This window comes from Zalophus californianus, chromosome X, assembly GCF_009762305.2.
Source record: "Zalophus californianus isolate mZalCal1 chromosome X, mZalCal1.pri.v2, whole genome shotgun sequence".
Lineage (NCBI taxonomy): Eukaryota > Metazoa > Chordata > Mammalia > Carnivora > Otariidae > Zalophus > Zalophus californianus.
Window position 1 is genome coordinate 30355697 of NC_045612.1, and position 26561 is coordinate 30382257.

The window sequence follows — 26561 nt, forward strand, 5'->3', positions numbered from 1 at the left end:
GAACTACTAAAGCCTGCTTGGAAGCTGAAAGGAAAGCTCTGAGAGGCCCCAGGGGAAGCAATCATCAGTAGCGTAGGTCTCCCGGGAAGGCAGGCGAAAGCGGGGCAGCACAGGGGACAGCAAGGCCTGCAGAGAAGTGGAGAGGCGACGCTCCGCAGGCCGCAGCCCGCAGCCCTGAGCCGATAGCGCCTGCCTCCCTCCCCAGCCTGGGACCCACAGCCAGCCCTCTCTGGGCTGTTTGCCCATCGGCACCTCCCTCGTTCGTTCTGCTTGCCTTGCCAGTCCGACTCGGTAACCACACTTCCCTGCACCCCTTATATTTTTTCCATTTACGTTCATTTTAGCCAACATTTACTAATCACTGACGGTGTGCCAGGCCCCGGGGCGGGGGTGGGTGTCAAGGACTCAAGTCGTTGTCTTTGAGAAACCATGGTCTAGTGGTGGCAAGAAACAACTAGAAATAACCAGAGCACGGTGCCCCGTTGTGAGCAGGGCTATGATGGCCTGGCCGGGTGTGGGAGTCTCCCGCCCCTAAGCTGCCAAGTGTTGCTGGAGAAAACCCCGAAAGAAGATTGGCTGCTGAGACTACAGGCGGGCCCTCCATCCTGCTGAGCAATTTAAAACATCCATGCTCACTTCCTTTTCCACAGGGCCGCCTTGCTTTCCCTAGTTGGCTCCCCTTCCTCCTAACTCATCCTTTCATGGTCTTAGTGAAAACCAACTGCTGTAAATAATGCAAAAGTAAGCATTCATTCCATTTTTGCCTACTTCAGACAAAGGTTTGGTTTGTTTGGGAACAACGACAGGATGGAGACAGCTGAGACAAGGGGTATCGGAACATTCGCTGAGCATCTCGTGTGTGCTGGCACCAACACTGTGGTAGTGAACAAGGTCCCTGCCCTCACGATACTCACAGCCGTGCGGAGCTAGCTGCTCTGGTGGACAGTGACACTAAGGGAAGCAGGCAGGAAAAATTCAAGGGGCGAGGGCAGTGGAATTCGGTCCCTTCAGGGCAGTGACAAACAGATGGCTTTGGGCATTCAGGCCTTCAAAAACAGAAACCGCACCCCCTTTCCCCAGCAGGCCTACATAAGGTAGTCCTGAGGCAGTAACTGAACTCGGGTAGTAAATGAAGATCTAACTCTCCGTGGTATTCACAGATGCCATCTTTAATTCCATAGGAGAAAGGTTAATAAGAGTTTTGTAGCCTTTTGTTGGTATACAGAAACTCCGTGTATGTTTTATGTTTTTATGGGGCCTGCCCAGAATTTTCTTTATAATCTCTGGGGCCGTATTCTATACCACAAAAATCTATTATGATCACTTACGTCATTATTAAGGAAGGCAAGGTAGCAAAGATAGGTTCACATGTGGTGAGTCCTTGGAAAGTATATATTGACAGCTACGTACATAGGATTAGCCATCCTTAGAAAACTCATGTTCATTCATTCACCAAATAATTATCAGTAATGACCAAGCTCCTACTATGGAGACATGGGTAAATACATAATTGTTCATTACTACTGTAATATATGGTAGATTATATTTCCAGACTTTAAGGTTCTCTTCCGTATCTCCGGCCCTGACCACCCCCCTAATCTCAGATGCAGCTGCCTGCTAGACATCTGTACCCAAATGACCCACAAGTATTTCTGGTCCCAAACAACTCAGGTTCCTCCCCCTCCTGTCGAGGATGTCAACCACCTATCCACTCAGCCCTGAGGGTCATACTTGACTCCATCCTCACTCCCTACAGCCAATCACTATCGTTTGTCCAATTCCTCTCCCTCCTCTCCATTCCTTCACTGCCCTTGTTCAGGTTACCATTATTCATTCATTCATTCACTATTTTTTGAGCATACACCATGTGCCATTTATGTTCTAGACTCTGGAGTTACATCAGTGACTAAAACACAAAATTCCTGCCTTCGTGGAGCTTACATTCAAGTGGAGAAAGTCAATAAAACAAGCACAATAAGCATCGTTAGAAAGTGACAGTTGCGGGGCGCCTAGCTGGCTCAGTCAGAGCATGCGACTCTTGATCTCAGGGTTGTGAGTTCGAGCCCCATGTTGGGTGTAGAGATTATTTAAAAGAAAGTGACAGGTGCTTGAGAGAAATAATAAATGAGGGAAAGGGAATATGATGTTCATGGCTGGGGAGTTGAGAAAGGCCTACATGAGAAGGTGACTTCGGAGTAAAGACTTGAGAAGGTAATGAGGGAGCTAGCTCCATGGGCGTCGGGGGGTACAAGCCTCCAAAGGAAAAAGTATGTGAAAAGGCCCTGGGGCAGAAGCGTGCCTGGTCTGCTCAGGAATGGCAAAGAGGCCATAACGGCTGGAGTAGAGTGAGCAAGGAGGAGGGCAGCCAAAAGGGATGGAGTGAAGTCGGAGAGCTAACGGGCAAGATCCTATAGGTCAGAGTTAGGACTTGGGCTTTTCCTCCCAATGATATAGGAACCACCACAAAGTTTTGAGCAGAGGTGTGATATAATCTGACTTAATACTTTAAAATAAACAGATCCCTCCGGCTGCTGTGTTGAAAACAGACCAACGCAGGGGAAAGAAGGACAAAGAGAGGATAAGCTCTCTAGTGGAGAAATGATGGTCGCCTGGACCGGATGGTGGCAGTGGAAATAGTCAGAAGTGATCACATTCTGAACATACTTTGTAGGTAGAGCCCACGGAATTTGCTGACTGACCAGATTGGGGGAGGGGGGTGAGAGAGTCAAAGATTTTTTAAGCAACCGGAAGGATGGAGAAAGGATTCAGATGGGGAAAACTGCAAGAAAAATGGTGTGTGTGTGTGTGTGTGTGTGTGTGTGTGTGTGTGTGTGGTTGGTTTGGTGGTGCAGGGGTTATCAGGGGCTAGGTTGTGGACATGTGAAGCCATGAGATGGAGATCATCATGGGAGTAAGTATAGACTGAAGGGAAGAGATTTGGGGCTGAGGTCTGGAGCGCTCAAGCATTTAGACATAAGATAAAGAACCAGAGAGGGCGCCTGGGTGGCTCAGTTGGTTAAGCGACTGCCTTCGGCTCAGGTCATGATCCTAGAGTCCCGGGATCGAGTCCCGCATCGGGTTCCCTGCTCAGCAGGGAGTCTGCTTCTCCCTCTGACCCTCTTCCCTCTCGTGCTTTCTCTCTCTCATTCTCTCTCTCTCAAATAAATAAAATCTTAAAAAAAAGATAATTTTATTTACTTACTTGAGGCAGAGAGAGACAGCACAAGCGGGGAGGAGGATCAGAGGGAGAGGGAGAAGCAGGCTTCCCACGGAGCAGGGAGCCCGATGCGGGGCTCGATCCCAGGACCCTGGGACCAGGACCTGAGCCGAAGGCAGACGCTTAACGACTGAGCCACCCAGGCGCCCCTCTTTTTTTTTTTTAAGATTTTATTTATTTGACAGAGTACAAGCAGAGGCAGAGGGAGAAGTAGGCTCCCCGCCGAGCAGGGAGCCCGATGCAGGACTCGATCCCAGGACACCGGGATCATGACCTGAGCCGAAGGCAGACGCCCAACCCCCTGAGCCACCCGGGCATCCCCCAAGAGAAAGAGATTCTGAAGGAGCAGTCAGCAAGAGGGGAAGCAAACCAAGCAAGTGTACTGTCCTGGAAGCCAAGTGAGGAAAGTTGATTTCAAGAAGTCAACTAAGACAAATGTTGCCGACATGTCAAATTAGATCCTATCAGAGAAATTAAGTTGGGATTTAGCAACAGAGAGGTCACGGGTGATCTTCAGAACAGTTTCAGTTTGCGTGCTAGGTGAAAACCTGATTCGAGTGGGTTCCTGAGAGGATGGGCACCCACTAGGATGGCTATCAAATTTTTTTTAATGGAAAATAACAAGCATTCACAAGGATGTGGGAAATCGGAACTCTCCTACATTACTAGAGGGAATGTAAAAATGATGCAACCACTGTGGGAAAAAACAGTCTGGGAGTTATTCAAAAGGTTAAACATTAAGTTGATAAGTTATCATGGGACCCAACAATTCCACTGCTAAGTATATACCTCCAATCACTGAAGACAGGTGCTCAAACAGATAACTGCACACCAGTGTTTACGGCATTATTCACTAGAGCCAAAAAAATGGAAGCCACCCTCGTGTCCATTGACTGATAGACAAAATGGTATGTCCATACGGCAGAATATTATTTAGCTGTAAAAAGGAATGAAGTACTAACATGCTACAACATGAAGGCCCCCTGAAAACATGATGCTAAGTGAAAGAAGCCAGACACAAACGGCCACATAACGTATGGCTCCATGTATATGAAATGTCCCGAATCTACAAAGCCATAGAGAGAAAGTATCTTAGTGGTTGCCTAAGGCTGGGCAGTGAAGGGGCATGGAGGGTGACTGTTAACAGGTACAGGCTTCTTTTGGGGGTAATGAGGTATTCTGGAATTAGTGGGGATGGTTGCAAGCCTTGTGAACCTCCTGAAAAGCACTGAATTGTATACTCTGAAGTGGTAACTTTTATTGTCTGTAAATTATATCGCAAAAAAAAAAAGGGAAGAGAGTGACCGGGAATGGCAGCTATAGACAAATCTTTCCCAGTGTTATTGTAAAGGGAGGAAGGGAAAGAGCTGTAGTTGGAAAGAGAGCTGGGGTAAAGGGCAGGTTTTTAAGATGGGAGAAGTGACCCTGTGTACTCAGATGTGGATGGGAACGATGCCATGAGAAGTGGGGACAGAAAGCGAGGAATTGCCAGAGCCAGGTTCTCGAATAGGTGACAGGGCTTAAAATAGAGGCTGGTTGTGGCAAGGACACTTCATCTGTAGGAAGGGGGACAAAGGCAGGGGAGATGGGCACAGATGCCCGTGGCTGGGACGTGGTGGGTGAGTTAGGCAAGTTCTCCCGTGATGGCTTACGGTGCCTCTCGGACTAGGGAGCAAGGCCATCAACTGCGAGAACAGAGGAAGGACTGCAGGTCTGAGGACAGGCGAGAGGCTTGAAACTGTCATCCAGGCCACAGGCTGGCTGTGGGCCACACTTGGCCACTGCACATTTGTGCACAGCCTGCAAGCTAAGAAGGGTTTTTGTATTTTTATATGGTTTAAAAAAAATCAGAAGAACTGCTTGCGACAATCACAAACTCTCTGAAATTCACATTTTAGCCTCTCTAACGAAAATTTTATCGGGACACGGCCACACCCCTCGGTTTACGTATTGTCTAGCTGCAACAGCAGAGTTGAACGGTTGCGGTAGACGCAGGTCGCCCGCAAAGCCTAAAATATTTACCATCAGAAGAAGTTTGCCAGCCTCTGGTCTGGGCCCTTGCTACTAAAAGTGTGGGTCCCCGGCCCAGGGTCACACATATCACCCGGGAAGTTGTCACAAATGCAGACTCCGAATCTGTATTCTGCCAAGACCCCCAGGTGACTGGCTTGCGCATGAAACCTTGAGAAGAACTGCTCTAGGAGAATGGAAGCGAGGCTAGATGAAAGGGATGTAGGGCTAGTGCTGAGGGGGCCGAGGAGCTGAGCGGCACGGAGAGCGAGAATGGACTAACGCCAAGGTCAGAGGTATGGCAAGGGATCGACTGGCTGCGGTGTGGGGAGGACAAGATCACCGGAGGACAGGAGCCCAAGGAGCTGGAAGCATCTTCATGGATATTGCACTCATCAGGAATTAGGACAGGCTGGCTCAGTCATTAAGTGTCTGCCTTCGGCTCAGGTCACGATCCCACCGTCCTGGGATCGAGCCCTGCATCAGGCTCCCTGCTCAGCGGGGAGTCTGCTTCTCCCCCTCTCTCTCTCAAGTAAATAAATAAAATCTTAAAAAAAAAAAAGAAAAAGAATGAGGACATCAGTGGTGTTCGAGAGAGTGCCAGCGAGCCAGGAGCTAAGTCGCCAAGGAGTGAGAGGGAGAGACCCAGGGACCACTAGGCAACTGCAACAAAAGAACATGGTGGCGTGGGGGCTGTGGCGCTAGCCCCCCATGGGTCTCTTTGTTTCCACTCCTGCCTCCGCCCCCATCTGCTCTCCATACAGCTGCCCATAGGGTCTCTCTAAAATACTTCCATAATTGCCGCTTACCCTTCCAAAGCTTTCAATGGCTCCCATTTGCCTTCAGTAGTTATTTTCAAACTACACTGAGGAACCTTTTTAGCTGGGCCGAAGTGCCTCAGGGGTTCCTCAAAACAAGAAGTGCCCAGGCCAAGCAGTGAAGATGTAAACTGCCCCGAGGAGCCTGTTCTTGTATTTTGGCTGGTTGGTGTATTAGACTCCATTCATCCATTCTTCAAATGTTTACTGAGCACCTTCTGTGGCACTAGTCTAGGCTCAGGGAAAACGGCAGTGAACAAAACATAAGACCTCCCAGGATTTACATTTGAGCCCCATGTTGGGTGTAGAGATTACCAAAAAAAAAAAACTTAAAAAAAAAACAAAAAACCCACAGGGGCACCTAGTCAGTTAAGCGTCTGCCTTCGGCTCAGGTCATGATCCCAGGGTCCTGGGATCGAGCCCCCATCAGACTCTCTGCTCAGGGGGGAGCGTGCGTCTCCCTCTCCCTCTGCCCCTCCCCCTGCTTGTGCTCTCTCTCTCTGTGTCAAATAAATGAATAAAAAATCTTTAAAAGAAAGAAAAAAAGAAGTTGCAGATTGTTGGCCTCCAGGATAAAGCTCAGACTCCTGGGCCTGCCCTGGGAGGCCCAGAATACCTGCTCCGGGTCTCTACACCTTTGCAAATATAGAGTTCCCTCTTCCTGGAAAGCCAGAAAGCCGTCCCTCACTCCCCTTGTCTGCCCCTTCCTATTCCTTCGTCAGGATTTCCCTCAAGCAGCCACTTCTCTGAAGACCTTTGCCCCGACCTTCTCCTGCCCGGGCTGGGGGAAGGGGGTGCTCTGCGCTCTCCCAGCATCCCATGCGTCCCTCTCAGCACATGGGCTACACTGGGCTGCAGATAACAGTACCGTCCATCCCACTATTGCACACAGTAAGGGCATTCGACTTCCCCAGTAAACACACGCAGCCATTCCACATCCTTTCCCCTTCCTCCAGATGCCTTTCCTCCCCGCAGAAGGCTGGTGAGCCTCATTTCCTACACTCCACTCCACCTGCCGTGCGCTACCCCGGCCTCCTTCCATCCACCACAGGCTCTCTTGTATGTGCCAGGCTGCTTTTGTCATAGGAAGGCAGGGGCGGGTGTTATTCAAACAAATATATGAATATCTGAAATAACATGAAAATGAAAATATTCAGGGGGCGCCTGGGTGGCTCAATCGGTCAGGCAGCTGACTCTTGGTTTGGGGCTCAGGTCATGATCTCGGGGTCATGGGATGGAGCTCCAGGTCAGGCTCCATGCTCAGTGGGGAGTCTGCTTGAGATTCTCTCTCCCTCTCCTTCTGCCTGCCCCTCTCCCTGCTCATGCTCTCTCTCTCTCTCTCAAATAAACAAATCTTAAGAAAAAAAGAAAATATCCAGATATTTTCCAAAAGAAACAATGGAAGGAGAAATCGGCAACCAAGAAAAACTACCTATGGGGACAAACTAGCCGATGGGGTGGCTGGGGCAGACTGGGATGGCAGAAAGTCCTCTGTAAATTGTTTCATCTACAGCCTCGTCTGCAGACCCAGGGAGATGTGTTTTGAACTTTACGTTGAAACAGAACCCCCATACAGAAAAGGGCGCAAACCCAGAGCGTACAGCCAGATGAACTATCACAAAAGTGAACACAGCCACGGAAACAGCACCCAGAGCGAGGACCAGAGTATGACCAGCGCCCCCTCCCCGCAAGGATCACCACTATCCTAACTTCACATGGCACAGAGTCCGTTCTCCTGGCTTGGGCCTTTCCGTAAATGGAATCGTACGGTATGCGTGCTTTTGTCTGGCTTCCTTTGCACCACGTTCTTGCGGATGTTTATGAGATCAGCCGTGCCGCTGTGGGTAGTTGGAATTCATTTTCATTGCTGGAGAGGAACGGTTGGCAAATGTTTTCGTCTTTTTTTTTTTTTTTTTAAGATTTTATTTATTTATTTGACAGACTGAGAGAGAGAGCACAAGTAGGCAGAGCGGCAGGCCGAGGGAGAGGGAGAAGGTGGCTCCTCGCCGAGCAGGGAGCCTGATGCGGGGCTCGATCCCAGGACCCTGGGATCGTGACCTGAGCCGAAGGCAGATGCTTAACCCACTGAGCCACCCAGGCGCCCCCAAATGTTTTAGTCTTAAGCCTCCTTTACACTTAAAAATCACTGAGGAGGGGCACCTGGGTGGCTCAGGCATTAAGTGTCTGCCTTCAGCTCAGGTCATGATCCCAGAGTCCTGGGATCGAGCCCCACATCGGGCTCTCTGCTCGGTGGAGAGCCTGCTTCTCCCTCTCCCACTCCCCCTGCCTGTGCTCCCTCTCTCGCTGTGTCTCTCTGTCAAGTAAATAAAAATAAAATCTTAAAAAAAAAAAAAATCACTGAGGACCCCGGAGGACCTTTGTGTGGATTACATCTACAGATACATACTGTAGGACACATACTGTATTAGAAATTGAAACAGTAATATTTAAAACACACGAGCATGCATTCTATTGTCGATCAGATCAAGGAAGTCATTCTGAGGCGTGGAGCCTCTTGAAAACTCCACAGTACACTTAGGAGAGCATGAGAGTAAAAGAAGCAAGTAGCTTCTTTGTATTATTATAAAAATAGTTTTGACCTCGCGGACCCTCTGAAAGGGTCTTAAGGACCGCTCCCTAGCCTTCTGTGGATCACACTTCGAGAACTGCTCCTGTCTAGCAGCTCTTGGTAAATGTGCAATGTATCCGTTTACCTGGTGATAGATTTGGACCGTTTCCAGTTTGAAGCTGTTACAAAGAATTCTGCTACAAGCAATTTAGTATCTACCTTTGGATGCACATGTGTTCACCTTCCTCTTGGAGAAACACCTTGGAGAGGAAAGGGAGGGTTATATAGGATGGAACCATGTGAAATATTTACAGAATTTAAAAACTAAGTTTACAAAAAACATTCTCTTCATGTCTTTCTTCTTCCCTCCCACTGCAGGAAACGACTGTTCTCCTCTCCAAGGGAAGCTCCTCTCCGGATGCCCTTCAGCCTGCCCCCACGTGTCCTCCGAGCTCCCCCCCAGGACCCACTATACCTGCATTTCCTTGCATCTTTAATCTCTTTGCTTCCCATCTTCTCCAAGATCTACCAAAAAAGACCAACTCTTGAGCTCACCACCCTCTCTTACGGCCCTTCTTTAGCTCCTTCCCTTCACTCAGACGTCCTAAAAGCATCTCCTCCCCTCAAGCCCTGCCCCACCGCACCACCCACTCTTCCCCCTTCTTGCCACCTTCCTCACTTCCTATCTATGTGGCCCACCTTTCACGGGCACCAAGGAACACCTGAGGGCAAATCCTGGAGCCTCTTCCCAGCCCTTGTCCCTTCTGACACCTGTGGGACCCAGCTCTGCTGGATTCTGGTCCCTGAAATTTGCCTCTCCTGGCTCCAGCCAATCGCAGTGTACTGCACATCCATTCTTGGGGCGTGCTGCACCTTCTGGCTGGAACGCCCTGCTCCCCAACTCCCCACGTCCTGTTCCTACCTGTATTCGTCTGGTAGGGCTGCCATAACAGAACGCCAGACTGGGTGCCTCAAATGACCGAAATTTCTCACAGTCCTGGAGGCTAGAAGTCCAAGGTCAAGGCATCAGCAGGTTTGGTTTCTCCTGAGGCCTCTCTGATTGGCTCGCAGATGGCCGGACACCTTCCACTGTGTTCTCACGTGGTCTCTGAGCATCCCTGCGGTCTCCCTGTGCATCCTAATCGCTTCTGATAGGGACACCAGTCGGATCGGACTAGGGCCCACACTAGCAAGCCTCATCTTAACTTAATCACCTCTGTTAAGGCCCTAACTCCAAACAGTCACATTCTGAGGCCCTGAGGGCTAGGGCTTCCACGTATGAATTACAGGGGAACTCAGGTCAGCCTGTAACACCACCACTCCCCTTCTAAGGCTGGATTCAAATGCCACCCCCTCCCCTTAGCTGGCAATCAGCACCCCTTCCACATTCTCGTAGTAGTTTATTTGGCTCCGAGCACTGTCTGCCCTGTTACAATACAAGGGAATGAAAGTAATCGTGACTGCTGTGTACGGAGTTGGGTGGCTCTGATGGGCCAGGCGTATCCGGACGCAGGGCTTACTAGGTGCTTAACATGTCTTTTTTTTTTTTAAGATTTCATTCATTTATTTAACAGAGAGAGAGACAGCGAGAGAGGGAACACAAGCAGGGGGAGTGGGAGAGGGAGAAGCAGGCTTCCCGCCGAGCAGGGAGCCCGATGCGGGGCTCGATCCCAGGACCCTGGGATCGTGACCCGAGCCGAAGGCAGACGCTTAACGACTGAGCCACCCAGGCGCCGCTTAGGTGCGTAACATGTCTTACCAGTGACCCTGAACCCTCGCCACAGCACTAGGAGGTAGGTAATAGGATTTCTCCCCATTTTCCAGAGGAGAGAACTGAAGCACAGACAGGCTCAGTGATGGATCCAAGGACACGTGGCTAGTGTTTCGCACTGCTGGTATTCGGACTCAGGTTGTCCTGGCTTCACAGTCTACCAGCCTTCATTTAGTGCCCTTTTCGGTTCAACAGACACCCAGGCCTACCATGTGTCAGGCTCAGGTCTTGGTGCTAGGGATACAGGAGCAAACACATCCAACAAACAAAAACACAAACAAAACCTGCCCTCGTGGAGGCTTGTGGTAACGGTACAGTTCTGTATTTTAGCGTGGTGGTAGTTCATGAAGTTACACATGGAATAGAACTCTATAGACCCATCCATACACACACACAGACAAGGTGAAATCTGAGTAAGCTCTTTGGATTGTTCCAACGTCAATTTCCTGGTTTTGCTATTGTATGTTAGTGACACAAGACACTGACGCTAGAGAAGGCTGAGTGAAAGGTGCACGGGACTTCTCCGTAGATTTGGGGGAGTTCTTACGGATCCCCGATTATTTCAAAATAAAGGGTTAAAAAAAATCTCTCTGCCCTCACTGAGCTTCATTCCACTGTGGACTTAGATGATAAATAAGGGATATGACAGGATGGGAGGTGTTAAGTATTACCAAGAAAAGCAGGGAATGGGGCTACAGACTGTTGGGGGGATGGTCTCTCTTAAATGGAGACATCTGAGCCTTGACTTGTAGGAGGCGAGGAGACCAGCCACGGGCTACCTGGGGAAATGGGAGTCCCAGGCAGAGAGAACACCTAGTACTAAGACTGTGAAGAGAACTGTGTCTAGTGTATGTAAGGAAGGGCAAGGAGGTCGGTGAGGCTTTAGCAAACTAAATGAGAGGTAGAGTAGCAGGTGGTTGGGTCAGAGAAGTAAGGTAGTCCAACCTTACTTATTTGCCACAGCAAATTCCTGTACTTTCTTTTATCAGGAGAGGGAGAGGGAGCCATTGAAGAGTGTTGAGCAGAGGAGTGAGGTGATCTGCCTTAGGTCTTGAAAGGGTCACTCCGAGCCAGAACAGAAGCAGAGAGACCAGTGAGGAGCCTTAAAATCATCTAGGTGAGAGCGGGTGGCTTGGACCTGTGGAGAGGTGATGAGAAGTCCTCAGATTCTGGATAAAATTTCAAAGTCAAGCTGACCAGATTTGCTGACAAACCAGATGCGGGATGTGAGAGAGAAGAGTGGAAGATAAATTTTGGCCTAAACCACGGGAAGAACGGAGGTGCCATTTGTTGTAATGGGGAGACTTTGAGTGACCCAGTTGGGGGGGGAAGATCAGGAGCCCTGCTGGGGACATATTAAGTTTGAGGTATCTATTAGACATCCAAGTGGCTGTTGGGAAGGCAGGAGTCAAGGAAGGTCCAGATATATGTTTGGGTATCATCAACCAAGAGTATTTAGAGCCATGATACTGGATGAAATTGCCAAAGGAGGGAGTATATATAGAAAAGAGAAGTCCAAAACGAAACATTGGGGCTCTCCAATGTTAAAAAGGAATTGAGATAAGGAAGAATAAGCAAAAGAAACTCAGAATGGGTAGCGTGCAAGGCAGAAGGAAAACCAGGTGGAACGAAGAGCACCCTACAAAGCTGTAAGAATTAAAAAGATGATTTCCCCTCCTCAGTACCTGTTCCCGGTGGCCCTGAGGGTGCGCAGGCCAAAGAGTAGGAGGCAGAGGGGAGCTGGTGTGTGGACCTAAGTACCGTAGAGGTGCACTCCTGGCAAGAACTGGGAGCAGGAGGAGGAGACCGCAGGAGCAGGCTCAGGACCAATGGCATCCAAAGAGTAACAAACAGTAAAAAAATCTCAACGTGGAAAATGCCAACCAAGAAAACAAAATAAAACAAAAGGACGGAAAGGAGCAAGTTGCCAATAAAGGAGAGCCCTTGGCCCTCCCTTTGGAAGCTAGGTGAATACTGTGTGCCTAGAGTCAGTGGTCGGTGGTTCCGTTAGGCAGCCCAGCCTGCAGTATGGGTGGGCCCTGATTCAGAGGCTTGGAGAGCGACAGGTAAGGATGAGAGAAGAGAACATAGAAAGGACTGGGGAGAAGGGGAGACAGCCGAGGGAGAAGTTGAAGGGGGGGTGGGGAGCAATTCAGTCACAGTCTGTGGGTGGTTAGCGCCGACCCTCCTTACCGTGACCATCATGATGAGGTTCGCCTTATGTCTTGAATCTTGATGTGTTCCCTGAAGTGAACAAAGAGACACACCTGCTTCCTAAACTTACATGTTCTCAATGTATCCTTGTTGTAATCCTTTTGTTACATGTCTCCTGTGGGTCTCCTATTACTTCTCCCTCTGCCCCTCCCCCCCACTTGTGCATGTTCTCTCTCTCTCTCAAATGAATAAATAAAATCTTTAAAAAAAAAATAAAAAGGCAAAAAAAAAAAAAGATTTAAGGGCACCTGGGTGGCTCAGTCGTTAAGCATCTACCTTCGGCTCAGGTCATGAGCTCAGGGTCCTGGGATCGAGCCCCGCGTCGGGCTCCCTGCTCTGCAGGAAGCCTGCTTCTCCCTCTCCCTCTGCCTCTTCCCCAGCTTGTGCTCTCTCTCTCTCAAATAAATAAAATCTTTTTTTTAAAAAGGATGATTTATATAAGCTCTTAGCAGTGTCAATCACACCTTAAACCTGAGGTAAATAGTAGCTATAATGATGATGATGATGATGATGATAATTTAGCAACTAAAGGTTTATCTGCTGCTCTTTGGGCCACCAAAAAGAAAATATTGGCTCTCAAATAAACAGTAAAAATCTAGGTTAAGAAGCCTGAAGTCTCACTTCAATTAAATGTAAAATTATCTGGATGATGAAAAAAATTTGTCTGGATGACAGTCTGAATTTAAAAACTGGATGGGGGGGCGCCTGGGTGGCTCAGTTGTTAAGCGTCTGCCTTCGGCTCGGGTCATGATCCCAGGGTCCTGGGATCGAGCCCCGCATCGAGCTCCCTGCTCAGCGGGAAGCCTGCTTCTCCTCTCCCACTCCCCCTGCTTGTGTTCCCTCTCTCGCTGTGTCTCCTCTCTCGCTGTGTCTCTCTGTCAAATAAATAAAATCTTTAAAAAATAAAAAAAATAAAAAAATAAAAACTGGATGGGATTAAAGTAACTAAACATTTGCTGTTAAAAAATGCTTATTAAGTTGGGCTCAAGCTTCCTATTGTTTGTATATTTCCTCTCTAGACCTAAGGCACCAGCATCCAGTTGCTCAAGACAGAAACTTGGAGACCAAGTCCTGTTAATGTCACAATCATCTCTTGATTTTATTTCTTCTTATTCAACATCCTGGGGACTACTTGACTTTGGGCCACCCAACGTGGGGCTTGAACTCCCAACACCAAGATCAAGAGTCGCATGCTCTACCAATTGAGCCAGCCAGGCGCCCCATGGGCCATCATTTCTTGCCCAGACTATTTCCAAAGTCTCCTACTAGTTTGTTTGTTCTACCATCTGTCACGATATGCCAATACAGGGATTCCTAACCATTTTTGTGCCATGGAATCCTTTGGCAGTCTAATGAAGTTTATTTTCAGAATGTTTTTAAATGCATAAAACAAAGTACAAAGGATTACAAAAAAAAAACAATTACACTGCAATACAGTTATCAAAATATTTTCTAAAAGGAATGTGTGCTGTAGTAACTTATGAGCTTCTTTTTAAAAAGATTTTATTTATTTATTTGAGAGAGAGAATGAGATAGAGAGAGAGAGCATGAGAGGGGGGAGGGTCAGAGGGAGGAGCAGACTCCCCGCTGAGCAGGGAGCACAATGCGGGACTCGATCCCGGGACTCCAGGATCATGACCTGAGCCGAAGGCAGTTGCTTAACCAACGGAGCCACCCAGGTGCCCCACTTATGAGCTTCTTAACACAGTTCTCCTTAGGGGTCTAATAACTACAGTTGACCCTTGAACAACACAGGGGTTAGGGGTGTCAACCTAGCATAGTGGGAAATCTGCATGTAACTTTTGACTCCCCCAAAACTTAATAGCCTACCGCTGACCGGAAGCCTTACGGATAACATAAACAGTTGGTTGATACATATCCTATACAGTATACATATTATATACTGTATCCTTACAACAAAGTAAGCTAGAGAAAAGGTTATTAAGAAAATCATGAGGGGGCAACCGGGTGGCTCTCAGTCAGTTTGATTTCGGCTCAGGTCATGATCTCAGGTTTGTGAGATCAAGCCCTCTGATGGGCTCCGTGCTGGGCCTGGAGCCTGGTTAAGATTCTCTCTCTTTCCTTCTCTCTCTGCACATCTGCTCCCCTCTCCTGCTCTCTCTCTCAAAAAAAAAAAAAAAAGGGGGGGGCGCCTGGGTGGTTCAGTCAGTTAAGCATCTATCTGCCTTCCGCTCAGGTCATGATCCCATGGTCCTGGGATCGAGCCCCACATTGGGCTCCCTGTTCAATGGGGAGCCTGCTTCTCCCTCTCCCTCTGCGGCTCCCCCTGCTTGTACTCTCTCTGTCAAATAAATAAATAAAATCTTAAAAAGAAAAAAGAAAATCATAAGGAAAACACATTTATAATATTGTACTGTATTAATCGAAAAAATCCACCTATAAGTGGACCCATGCAGTTCAAACCCATGTTGTTCAAGGGTCAACTGTACTGTAATTTCAAAGAAGTGATGAATGTATAAATGATATTTCAAGACGTCTGCGTCAACTGCAGTGTGATATGAAACCATCTTTGATTTCTATTGGTGACAAAGTCATAGGTACTGTTAATGCCACTACAGTTTGCTGCTTACGTTTGTAAATAAAGAGAGCACTAAATTTCAGACAGTTCGATAAAAACGAGGCTGTGATTTTTTTTTTCCCCATCCAAGTTCATGTATTCTGTGAGTTCTATACATGGACCATTTGGACCATTAAAAACCCTTACCTTAATCTACTGGTGCAAAAACTGCTTGAGGTGACTGCAAAGATACAGAGAGGTTTTTGTTTTTAAATGTGGAGAAGAAAAACATGAAAACGGGGATCATTAACATCCAAAACGTATGCCATTAATTCCTATACATTTTTGCAAAGTGGGCTAGAAGCCTGGGATTCCTAGCAGCCAAGGAAAAGGTTGTCCCGAACTTTCTCAGCTTAGACCTCGATTAGCCACCTCTTGCCTAGGCTTACCGGACCCTCCTAGCGCAGCCCCCGCCGCCCTCTCCTGCTTCCTCCAGCATCACCATCCCTTCCCGTCCAGCACGGCCCAGCCAGGTCGAAACGACTTCTCGAGGTCGAGACAGGACCGAGACGGGCGCCGCCGGCCCACCCCTGCGGAGGTTAGCCCTCGGGCCACTCCCTCCGGAGCCCAGGCCCGAAGTCCCTTGCACTCGGACGTGACGTCTCCGCTGCCCGTCCTGGGTGTCAGCCCCGCCCGCTCGGCTCCCGCTGCCTTCGGGAAGGGTTACCACTTCGGGATCTACCGCGGGCTGGGTGCCTCACCCACGAAGCACGGCGCCCGTGGCACACTGACCGGCTCCTGAGGGACGCACTTACGGAAGCGCTGCAAAGCCAATTCCATTTCTCCCGGACGGTCCGGTTTGCCAAGTTCCCACAGGAGCGCGGGCGCGCGCGGGGGGCGGAGTGGGGGCCGCCACCCGCGGCCTTGGGCCTCTGGCACAATCTTCTAAGCTCCGCCCTCGGCGGCGTCTCCTAAATACGTCCTTCCGCCCGCTTCCTCCTCTCTCTTTTTCGCCGCCATCCTGCTCTGCGTGGCTGGCTGCTTCTCGCCATGGTAAGTGCATCCGTTACCATCGGCTCCGGGGTGGTTTCCCGAGACCTGAGGCCCCTGCGAGCTCGCTGGCGCCGCACACTGCGTCGAGGTGCGGGCGCCTTTTAGAAGCCTTTTTCCAGGGAAGGTCGAGTTCGGCCACCGCTCCAGTCCGCGGGCCTAGCGGGGAGCTAGCAGGCGTTCGAGGAGGGGCCAGCTGAGCTGGCCGTGCGAGGTCGGAGGGGTGGTGCTTTGTGCGCCGCCCAGGCTAGCAGGGGTTCCCGCTGCCCTTCGCCCTTCTGGAGCGAACTGTGATTCTGGGGCAGGGAGAGAAGTCGGGGAGGGGGGGGGTCCACTGCAGAAACCGTGGCCGCCACGCGCGCCGGGCATCGAGAAGGGAATGGGGTCTGCTGGTTTTCGGAAGATTTTTTTAAGTTGGCGGCCAGGATCATACCACGTTATGAGCTTACAGAACTTGTTAGTCCTTTGTTAGGGACTTGGGCATCTCCCCGTGGAAGCACCTGGAAGGAGGGGTGCTGCGGTGTGGATCAATATGCCATTCGGGCGTTCTTCGTAAACTGCAAGCTGCGGACAGTTATGGTCGTGGGTTTTAACCTGTGATCGTTTTCTGAGAAATTAAAATTGCTATATGCTTCTAGGTGTGGAGAGGATCGGTATCTGGTTTTTTTAGTTGGCAGGAAATTTACAACTGCTACAGTGAGCTGGGAGAGAGGAGTGTAGTCTTCGCCTTCTTTGTAATGGGCCCCTATTATGCAAGGTGCAAGGGTGTCGGACCACGTTGGCCAGGCTTGAGACTACCTGCCATTTCTGGGTTGTCCCCCAAACTTGAGCGGGAGTGGTTGGGGTTGGACTTAGATGACCCAAGTTCTTAAAACCAAAAAATGAAATGAGAAATTGGGAAAGTCGTCCTTGAAAACGATATTTTAAGTACAGGAGAATTTATACCAAAATGGTCAGTGATGGGGGTGCCTGGGTGGCTGGGTTGTTCAAGCGGCCCAGTCTTTGATTTCGGCTCCGATCATGATCTCAGGGTCCTGGGATCCAGGCCTGCATCTGGCTCCGCCCTCAACGAGGAATCGGCTCCGCTGGGGAACTGTCTCTCCTGCCCCGCCCCCTCGCTTTGGCGCACGCGCTCTCCATGTCGTTAGCCACCCCTGTTTTACATAGTGCGCCGAGACTCAATTGACTCGCAAGTGCTAGATTGTTCTGGTTGACAAAAAGCTGGGTTCTTTTGTGAAAACCAAGTTCCCCAGCCATCCCCAGTGGTCCGCTGGGTCCTGGGGTGACAGCAGGGAAGGGAAGATGGGAAGGTACCCTAGCCTTGGAAGCATAGATGACCTGGGTTTGAATCCCAGCTCTGCGCATTAGTAGTAGGTTACTTACTTGCCTGACGTTTATCGCTGATTTTTATTCGAACAATGGGGATTATGGTATCTGCCTCCAGAAGTTGTGAGGAACAGCAAAGGGCATGATGGGTTTGGCATTGAGGTTGTTTTTGGTATAGATGAAGCATTCAAATGTTTGTGGATTGAGGGCGTTCCTGACTTCGGATCAGTGGAGCAAGCTCTGGTGCTGCTGTCTAAATTGATTACGTTTCCTTCCTAGTCTTCTCACAAGACTTTCAGAATCAAGCGATTCCTGGCCAAGAAACAAAAGCAGAATCGTCCCATTCCCCAGTGGATTCGGATGAAAACTGGTAATAAGATCAGGTAAGGACCCCCACAACCACCTGCTTGTTTTTGTGGTTGCTACTTTATTTTTTTAATTAATTAATTTATTTTTTGGTGGGCAGCAAAGCAAGGTTTATCGGGCGATAGCGAAGTGATAGTACGAAGCTTCCGAGGAGGGAGGGGACCCGAGAGGGTTGCCCTGTGGTGGTTCTTTGAACGCGCTTCCTCAGTGTTTCTGGACAGCAGCCCAGCATTGGCTCCCTTTTGCAAGATAGAGACTTTGAAGCTGAGGAGTGCAAGACCCTGACACCAGTATAGAACTCTTGATTTGATTGAATTACAGATCTAAGTGGGATTAGTTTGCTGGTGTGAAGACTAAGATGTGAATTGGGGGCCTGTTTCTTTAATTCTTTTAGCCAGTTAAAAAGACAGGTGAAAATCACCACACGCTGTTGCCTTACAGGCCAGTTAGTTGCTGCCTTTAGTTTATCCTATACTGAACACTGGCTTTTATTATTTATAGTAATATGTGTAGGAGATGTCTCACTGTTAGAAGTGCAATGAGATCTTAAAACCCCTGGTGTTGCCTCATAATAATACTGAGAAAAGAGCATTGAGTCACTTGGCGAAATGGTTACTTTGGAGCTCAGCCCTTGTACGAGCTTGATGAGTTTTTCTTGAGAACCTCAGACATCATAGTAATGCCCCTTTTTAATGTGTTGACATGAACATAGGCTTCTGTGTCACATCCCCATCTGGTGGTGGGACTTACCGTTCCCGGGTTACTGTGCGCAATGAAAGTGTATGGTGAAGAGTATACACTCAGCCCGGAGAACTGGCAACAATTGATTTTTCTATTACCTCAGCTATCTTGCAACTTTTTGAAGTTACTGAAAGCAGGTTGCAATTACAGTGCTTCCTTTTGTGGAAGTACTGACATTATCCTGCTGAAAGAAAGAATCTGTCAGTCATGTTTGATTTTGCCTTAATGAGGGTAAAGTCGTGACCGATTGACATGGACAATTCTGAGGTGGCCTTAGCTCTACAAAGCTCTTGCTTTGATTTTGAAATGATTGGGTGTGTTAATCTCTTGTAAAATTTAGTGTGGGGGCTTTTATATGTGTGTGACCCATGATGTAGATAGGTTGATTTTGATGAAGTTTAGAAGGGGGGGTTCAATGGAAATGTGGCTGGGTCTACCCCCCAGGTGTGTTGAATCAAAAGCAGGTGGGTGTACTCTTGGGCGGGGAGGGAGCTTCCCCACCCGTCCTGTCTCGATTAAGAACCAGTGTGTTTTCCTAGCCTGGAATCATTTTGAGGTAAAAATTTGATTTGACGAGTTCTTAAACACATCTAGCAAATCACTTTTTACTCTCTAAAGAGAGCTCCAAACCTGTTAAGGAAGGAAAAATGGGACCCTTTGCCTTCCAAAGATTTTATGGTACTGACAAGGCAGAGTTTGTGGTGAATGAGGGCAGCGAAACTGAGGTCAGACCGCCTTTGTAACCTGCAGTTTCTTTCTGTGCAGGTACAACTCCAAAAGGAGGCACTGGAGAAGAACCAAGCTGGGTCTGTAAGGCGTCACACGTCAGGAGATGACACACCTAATTGGCACACATATTTAATTAAGCTGCGTGAAGATCATGTGTTCTGTCATTCTGTAAACATCCTTCCTACCTGGCCATAGACTTGTCTTATCATGGAAATGATTTTTCTCTCTTTACTATGCCCCTGCACCAGTAGGTTGGTTCAGTAATAAATGTGAGACCTCTCGGCTCTACTACTGTTGTGTTTCTGATTTGCAAAGTACTGAATTCCCCACCTGTCAGATCATGCACAGCACTGTCAGAACTTCCTGCAGTGATAGAAATGTCCCTTGACAAGCAAGTAGGTAAAGTGTGGCTAGGGGGTGCCTGGGTGGCTCAGTGCCTTAGGCCCAGGTCATGATCTTAGGGTCCTGAGATGGGGCTCCCCAGTGAGCAGGGTATCTGCTTGCCCCTCCCCTGGCTCGAGCTCTCTCTTCTCAAAGAAATAAAATCTTTAAAAAAAAAAAAAAAAGTGTGGTGAGTTTGAGTAAAGAACGGACTTGAATTTTTATTTAATTTTAATTAAGAAGCTCCATGTGGCTAATGGCTCTTAACACCTTATGGGAAGTGAGTATGTGTGTCCTCATACCTCTGGGTAGCACATTCTTAAATAGCATCTTTAGCTGCTGTTCTGTAACGCCAGTCTTCTTACAAGTCTGTATTTGTAAAAAAATCTACAACTAAAGCTAATTTGATTTTTAAAATCAAAGTTCATTTAGTGATAATGTACAGTTTATAATAAAATTGTAAAATACAGTTGATGGTTGAAACAATATCATTCATGTAAAAACATTGCATGTAAAATTAGAAAGTTCATAGCTCACAAAATTATATTTTGCTGGTAGCTCATGAGAACGTTACAGTAAGTTTACTCAGGATACAGAACAAAATTCACAGGCTTGACATTAGTACTGTAAGATTTTACACTGAATCCATTGACATTTCTGTTAAGGTACACTTGAAATAATTGATTCAGACCACCAATGAACTGACATTTTATTGTATACCGAGATCTATTGGTTTTACAATATGGCTAGTAATCAGTTATTTCACCAATAATTTAAATGAGAGATCTAGTTTTAACACCACTGACATCCACCCTTAGGATAACTAAAATGCACTAGCAGCTTTGGTTTTCATTTTCATGAATACATACAAATCTGTACTTTTATAGTTAAAATTTGTACGAAAAGTCAAGCTCTGAAGTATTTTACCCCCAAGAGAAAAGTTCAGATGTTAAAACATTGTTAAAAAAACAAAGTAGTATGTGAAAGGATTTTTACTTACTGTTGAACCCCTACACCACTTAATAAATGAAATTTAACCTACGTGTTAACATTTTGCTGTTCTAGAGTCAAATTTCTACACCTCACAAGGTTAAAGCTGGAATGCCGTTAACGAATAGCGGTATAGAAGTGGAAGGACTTGGGTGAATTCAACAAAAAAGTACATTGTATTACATAACGTGCAGTTGATAGTTCAGTGGTAATCTGTTTAGTGGTAACGTGAACAAAGTATTCTAAGTGACCTTCAAGACTTCCTTGTATCTTTACCATGAGAGAAAATAGCACTTAATTGTTTCCGTAGCATGCAACTGTTAAAAGGTACCCATTCTAGCCCTACCATGAAATTAGTAACTCCGAGAAGTAGCCATAAGCCACAGGAAACTTAGGCCTGCTGCAGTGCTCGTGCATGTTGTACAGGGAAATCAGGCGAGGAATAGAAGTCAGCAAGCAGCCTTACCCTTCGCTTAATTCTAAGTGGGTGCGTTGGAAAGTAATAAATAGCCTCATAAAATAAATGGCAATAAACTCTACCTGTCCAAGGTGAATATATTTTTTTCATAAAGTGTAGGCAGTGTTCCTAGAAATCCCATTAGGGAAAAACCAAATACTATAGAAAAGTGCCCAAGTTTGTCCTGTGTGTAAAAGTCTCTTTGGGTGCGTTTTATAATCCAAAATGATTCATACTACTCAAATACATTTGCAGAGTATAAAAGCACACCAACAACAAAAGGAATGATTTCCAATGAGATGGGAATGAGGATTAGAGGAGATTAAGGGAGTCTTGCATATTACCAGTTGATGGAACTGCCTTTTGTGTCATTAGTTAGACACATATGGAATGAGTCTGTAAATGTGACATAGGAAGAACAAGCTTTGAACTTGAACAATGTTACAGGTTCTTAATTCAGGAGCATGGCTTCAATGCTTTATGATATAGGAAGCAACTCCTCCAAACAGGCAATTGGTTTGATTTCTTAGATACTAGGGAAAAAAAAAAAACAGCACTAAAAATATTACTTGTGGGATGCCTGGGTGGCTTGGTTAAGTGTCTGCCTTCGGCTCAGATCGTGATCCCGGGGTCCTGGGATCGAGTCCCACGTCAGGCTCCTTACTCAGGGAGTCTGCTTCTCCCTCTGCCTGCCGCTCCCCCTGCTTGTGTGCTCTCTCTCTCTGACAAATAAATAAAATCTTAAAAAGAAAAGAAAATATTACTTGTAACAATTAGCAACAGAGGAACAACATTAAAAAATCAAAATAAAATACAGGGAACATAGGAGCTGAGGTCCCCAAGGTACCAAAGGACAGAATCAGACTTCTTCACATTAGAATTTTTAAAAAATACAGTTAAAGGAAAAGCTAACTGGGCTCTGCACAGCAGGTTAAATACACAGCAACTTCGAACGGAAGTGATCTGGTCCTCTCATAGTTATGAGAATGTGCGCTAACATCCAGTGCCCTAGAGACAAAAATAGCAAAAGCACAGGGCGCCTGGGCGGCTCAGATGGTTAAGCATCTGCCTTCGGCTCAGGTCATGGTCCCAGGGTCCTGGGGTCGAGCCCCGCATTGGGCTCCCTGCTCGGCGGGAAGCCTGCTTCTCCCTCTCCCACTCCCCCTGCTTCTGTTCCCTCTCTCGCTGTGTCTCTCTCTGTCAAATAAATAAATAAAATCTTAAAAAAAAAAAAGACTCTTCCGTGAAACTTCTATTCCGTTAACTTCTAAAATTTCATCATTAACAGCTAATAATCCTGTGCTTTGAGCCAGATTTGGTCTGGATATAAAGATCCCTGGGACCTTCTCTAAGCCATGCTGTATGACCCTGACACTGGAGCCATCCCGGATGTAGAACCCTAAGGGTTTCTCAGTGCGGTATTTGTCAAAAGACGAACCCTACGATGTGTTTCTGGGAGAATATCCACATCTATAATAGAAGACACAGGTGTGAAGTCTTGGGGCATACTGGTGACTATATGTGGCTTTTTTCTATGGTTGTCAGGACGCAATAGATTGGTTAAAAACATTTTTCTTCCTTATTAGTGCGTCTGTACCAAAGGCACTGGAGTCTGCTTCTCCCTTTTTTTTTTTTTTTGTATAAAAATCCTAAGCTAGTGGATTGGCCATTGAAAGAGCTTTGTGATAATTATCATCATTATAGGTAGTAAGTCTCCATGGATGTCTGTGTAGCCTACTAAAACGTCAATGTTGGGTATCTTCTGAACATGTCGCAGTAATCCGTAAAACCCAAATTTTCCAGGTTTTGATCTGTCCAGTGAAAACCAACGAAATTCAGCTCCAAACTTGCTCTTCCCCTCCATGGTGTCCAGGCAGCTGCTGGCCGGCCCGTGCCAGTGGCTGTGCTTCATTCTGAGGCCCGGCCGCCCCTCGGGAGCGCAGGGAGCAGGGAGTGAGTGCAAGGCCCGCGGGTTGGGGACGCGGCACCTGCCGAGGGGCGGCCTGGGCTTGGGTCTCTGCGCAGAGCTCCGCTCAGGGGGCTCCTCACGCGGCAGGACCGAGGGTCAGACTAATGCCTGTCTTCAATACAAGTAGGAATCCTCTGATCCAGGGGTTATCAAACTGGTCTGCCTGGTCTTGTAGAGCCTGTGAACTAAATTTCTGCATCTTTAAATTGTTGAGAGAAATCGAAAGACCATTTTGGCATTTACTAAATTTAGATTTACTGGGCATTGATGTGTCAGGCACCGTTCCCTAATTACCTGTGGAATGAAGGTGAAACTATAGCAAGAGAAAAGGAGGGGAATCAAGTTTGGTGGCAACCCCGTATCTAGTTTGTAGGGACCCCATGCTGGGCATAGCAGAAGCAACAAGTGGTAGGGGTGGCATGGCACCAGGGGTCCCTAACCTAGGACCCCGTTAGCAGGCTCTGATGACCATAATCCTTAAGGAGCAGGGTTGGCCAGAAATTGGAAGAGTGGGCTACAGAATACCAACTAGCCAGCCTAGGAAGCTGGGACCTGCGGCTGTGTGGCTAGCAGTAAGCGTTGGCCTGCTATAGATGCTCTCCCGGGCCAAAGCGGAGGGACTTGGTCTAATTGGCAGCCATGTGATGTGATGTTTTGGAGCCTTAAAAATACCTTAGCCTCACTCTTCAGGGGAGGTTGGCACAGGGCGAAGGTGGCACTGATGCAGAGGGAGCTTTCCTACAGACCTTACATAGGTAGTATTAGAAATGAGAGGGGAGGGGCGCCTGGGGGGCTCAGTCGTTAAGCATCTGTCTTTGGTTCAGGTCAGCATCCCAGGGTCCTGGGATCGAGCCCCGCATCGGGCTCCCTGCTCCGCAGGCAGCCTGCTTCTCCCTCTCCACCGCTTGTGCTCTGTCTCAAATGAATAAATAAAATCTTTAAACAAAAAGAAGAGGGAGACTTAGCCAAAATCATACCTACCTTGGGTTTGTAAGGACTGAAAATGTCTGTAAAAGATCAGTTGTACGAGGTGTTCTCCCATTGTACAGATTCAAGAAGGCTCTGCAGCTTTCATTCCTGCTAATAATAGCAACTAGCATTTTGAGTGCTTAAGCTGCCCAGGTAGCTGCTGTTAGCAGGAGTGGCGATGAGACCCAGATGGAACAGAGTGAAATATTAACTATGTACCCTTCACTGAACCTGTTCCATTCCAGAGAAGTGAACATCAAACCCCTGCCCACACAAAACCCTGATGGGTGTTTGGGCAGCCAGAGACGAGTATGACCTGCAAGAGTACTGTGGTCAAGGCCACGTGCACCTGTGTATGTGTCTGTGTCCATCATATGTGCATATCTGGGAACGGAGGGAGGGACGGTGGCAGACCCTCATCAGAGAAAACTGATTGGCCTGACCGAAATAAATGGTTTGACAGTCATTCTTCATTAGGAGCGATTTTGCTGCTGGAACCCTCCCTGCCCTGTCCAGAGGACATTTGACAATGTCAGACCCCTTTGCTTAGACAAAGGGAAAGAAGGTGCCACTGACAGCTAGTGGATAGAGGCCAGGGATGCTGCTAAACATTCTCCAATATGGGGTGCCTGGGTGGCTCAGTTGGTTAAGCATCTGCCTTCGGCTTGGGTCATGGTCTTGGGGTCCTGGGATCGAGCCCTGCATCGGGCTCCCTGCTCAGCGGGGAGTCTGCTTCTCCCTCTGCCTCTCCCCCTGCTCATGTGCTTGCTCTCTCTCTCTCTCTCTCAAATAAATAGATAAAGTCTTAAAAACAAAAAAACCATCCTTCAATGCACCGGGCATTCCCCCAAAGCAAAAAATTGTCCGACTCCAAATGTCAAGAGCGACGAGTTGGAGAAATCCTGGCTTCCTAGCACAGCAGCCAGCCAGAGTGAGCTTTTTGAGACACCGATCTGCTCAGCACACCGCTCCCCTTTTGAGCCACTTCACACTACCCGCGGGGCAAGTCTTAAAACGACCCCAAAGAAGCATGGCATGGCTCCTAGCCCCTTTTCACTCTAAGCTGGATCCAGCCACACTGGCCTCTTCGTCTCCCAGAGCACCAAGCTCCACCCTGACTCAGAGCCTTCCCACGTGCTGTTCCCTGTAAGGAATGTTCTCCCTCTTCACCTGGTGAAACTCCTATTCGTGCTGCAGGTCTCAGCCTACTTCTCACTCCACGGAGAGACCTTCCCTGACTCCCCCTCTCTCCCCTCCTGGGTCCTTCTGCTTAGTACCTCGGAAATCGGCCCGTGGTGTCCTACACACTGTCACTGTGAAGAAAATGTGTGTGTGGTTCATTATGCGCCTCCCTCACTAGACTGGGCTCTGCAAGGATAGGGGTGCGTCTGTCCTGCTCCCTGCTCATTGTCTCACCTAACCCAGCATCTGACGCAAAGGAGGTGCTCCAGCAATGTACGGACGGAGCAAGTGAGTGGATGATGGGGGAAACAGGCATGCAAGTGAGCCAGAGGAGTACAAACAGTGGGCCTTAACACGTAGACAAGGAGTGATGGGGCAGTACTTGCCAGGGGACTTGGGGAAGGCCTCAGCCAGGTTCCCAGCGGCACACGCTGTGAGCTCCACCCCCCACATGCCCAGTGGGTAGGTAGCTGGAGTGTGAGGGGCTAGGGAAAGCATCTGGAGAAGGGGGCATATCAGGCATGGCACGGTTCACACCACTCACCCTCGTGTAGGAGCCCCTCCTTCGCCACACCAGCAGGCACCTGAAGTACGGTCTCTAATGAGGCCACTTGGGGCTGCTGACGGAGACCGGCTGGGGCAGCCAGACGGGCACTTGGCTTGGCTCTCAGCCGGCCCTTAAATGCAACTGTTCTCTTGATCAGTTTGAATAATTTAGATTCCAGCGGAGCTGATAATACAGATCGTTTAGAGAGGCTCCAGAAAGACAGAGATGCACAGAACAAGTAGCAGGGAGGGAAATGTTAGAAAAGCAAAGACGGGCAGCGTAGGCCAGACCCAAAGTCATTTCCTAGGAGAAGCAAAGAAAACGAGAAAGTTAAAAAAAATTTTTTTTAAAGATTTTATTTATTTATTTGACAGAGAGACAGCGAGAGAGGGAACACAAGCAGGGGGAGCGGGAGAGGGAGAAGCAGGCTTCCCGTGGAGCAAGGAGCCCGATGTGGGGCTCGATCCCAGGACCCCGGGATCATGACGCTTAACAACTGAGCCACCCAGGCGCCCCGAGAAAGTTGAAAATTTAACGCCTTCCTCCCCCCCAAAAAAAATCTGGAATTAGAGGCTATTTTAAAAATTCTATTAAAATATACAGGGACGCCTGGGTGGCTCAGTCGGTGAAACATCTGCCTTCGGCTCAGGTCATGATCTCAGGGTCCTGGGATCGAGCCCCGCGTCGGGCTCCCTGTGCTCAGCAGGGAGTCTGCTTCTCCCTCTCTCTCTGCCGCT

The 26561-nt window shown here is 48.2% G+C and overlaps 1 protein-coding gene, 1 non-coding gene and 1 pseudogene across 2 annotated transcripts; 2 read left to right on the forward strand and 1 right to left on the reverse strand.

Moving 5' to 3' along the window:
• The first annotated feature begins 15918 nt into the window (after positions 1 to 15918).
• On the forward strand, positions 15919 to 19617 carry RPL39 (ribosomal protein L39). The gene is made up of 3 exons (XM_027608226.2): positions 15919 to 16170; positions 17773 to 17876; positions 19366 to 19617. The coding sequence occupies exons 1-3, from the start codon at positions 16168 to 16170 to the stop codon at positions 19412 to 19414; spliced, it is 156 nt and encodes a 51-aa protein (XP_027464027.1). The 5' UTR covers positions 15919 to 16167; the 3' UTR covers positions 19415 to 19617.
• On the forward strand, positions 18731 to 18862 carry LOC113931668. The gene has a single exon (XR_003522820.1). It is a non-coding gene; the product is annotated as a small nucleolar RNA SNORA69 (small nucleolar RNA).
• A 2760-nt stretch (positions 19618 to 22377) lies between the features above and the next one.
• Positions 22378 to 23069, reverse strand: LOC113930493 (annotated as a pseudogene).
• Between the last annotated feature and the right edge of the window lie 3492 nt (positions 23070 to 26561).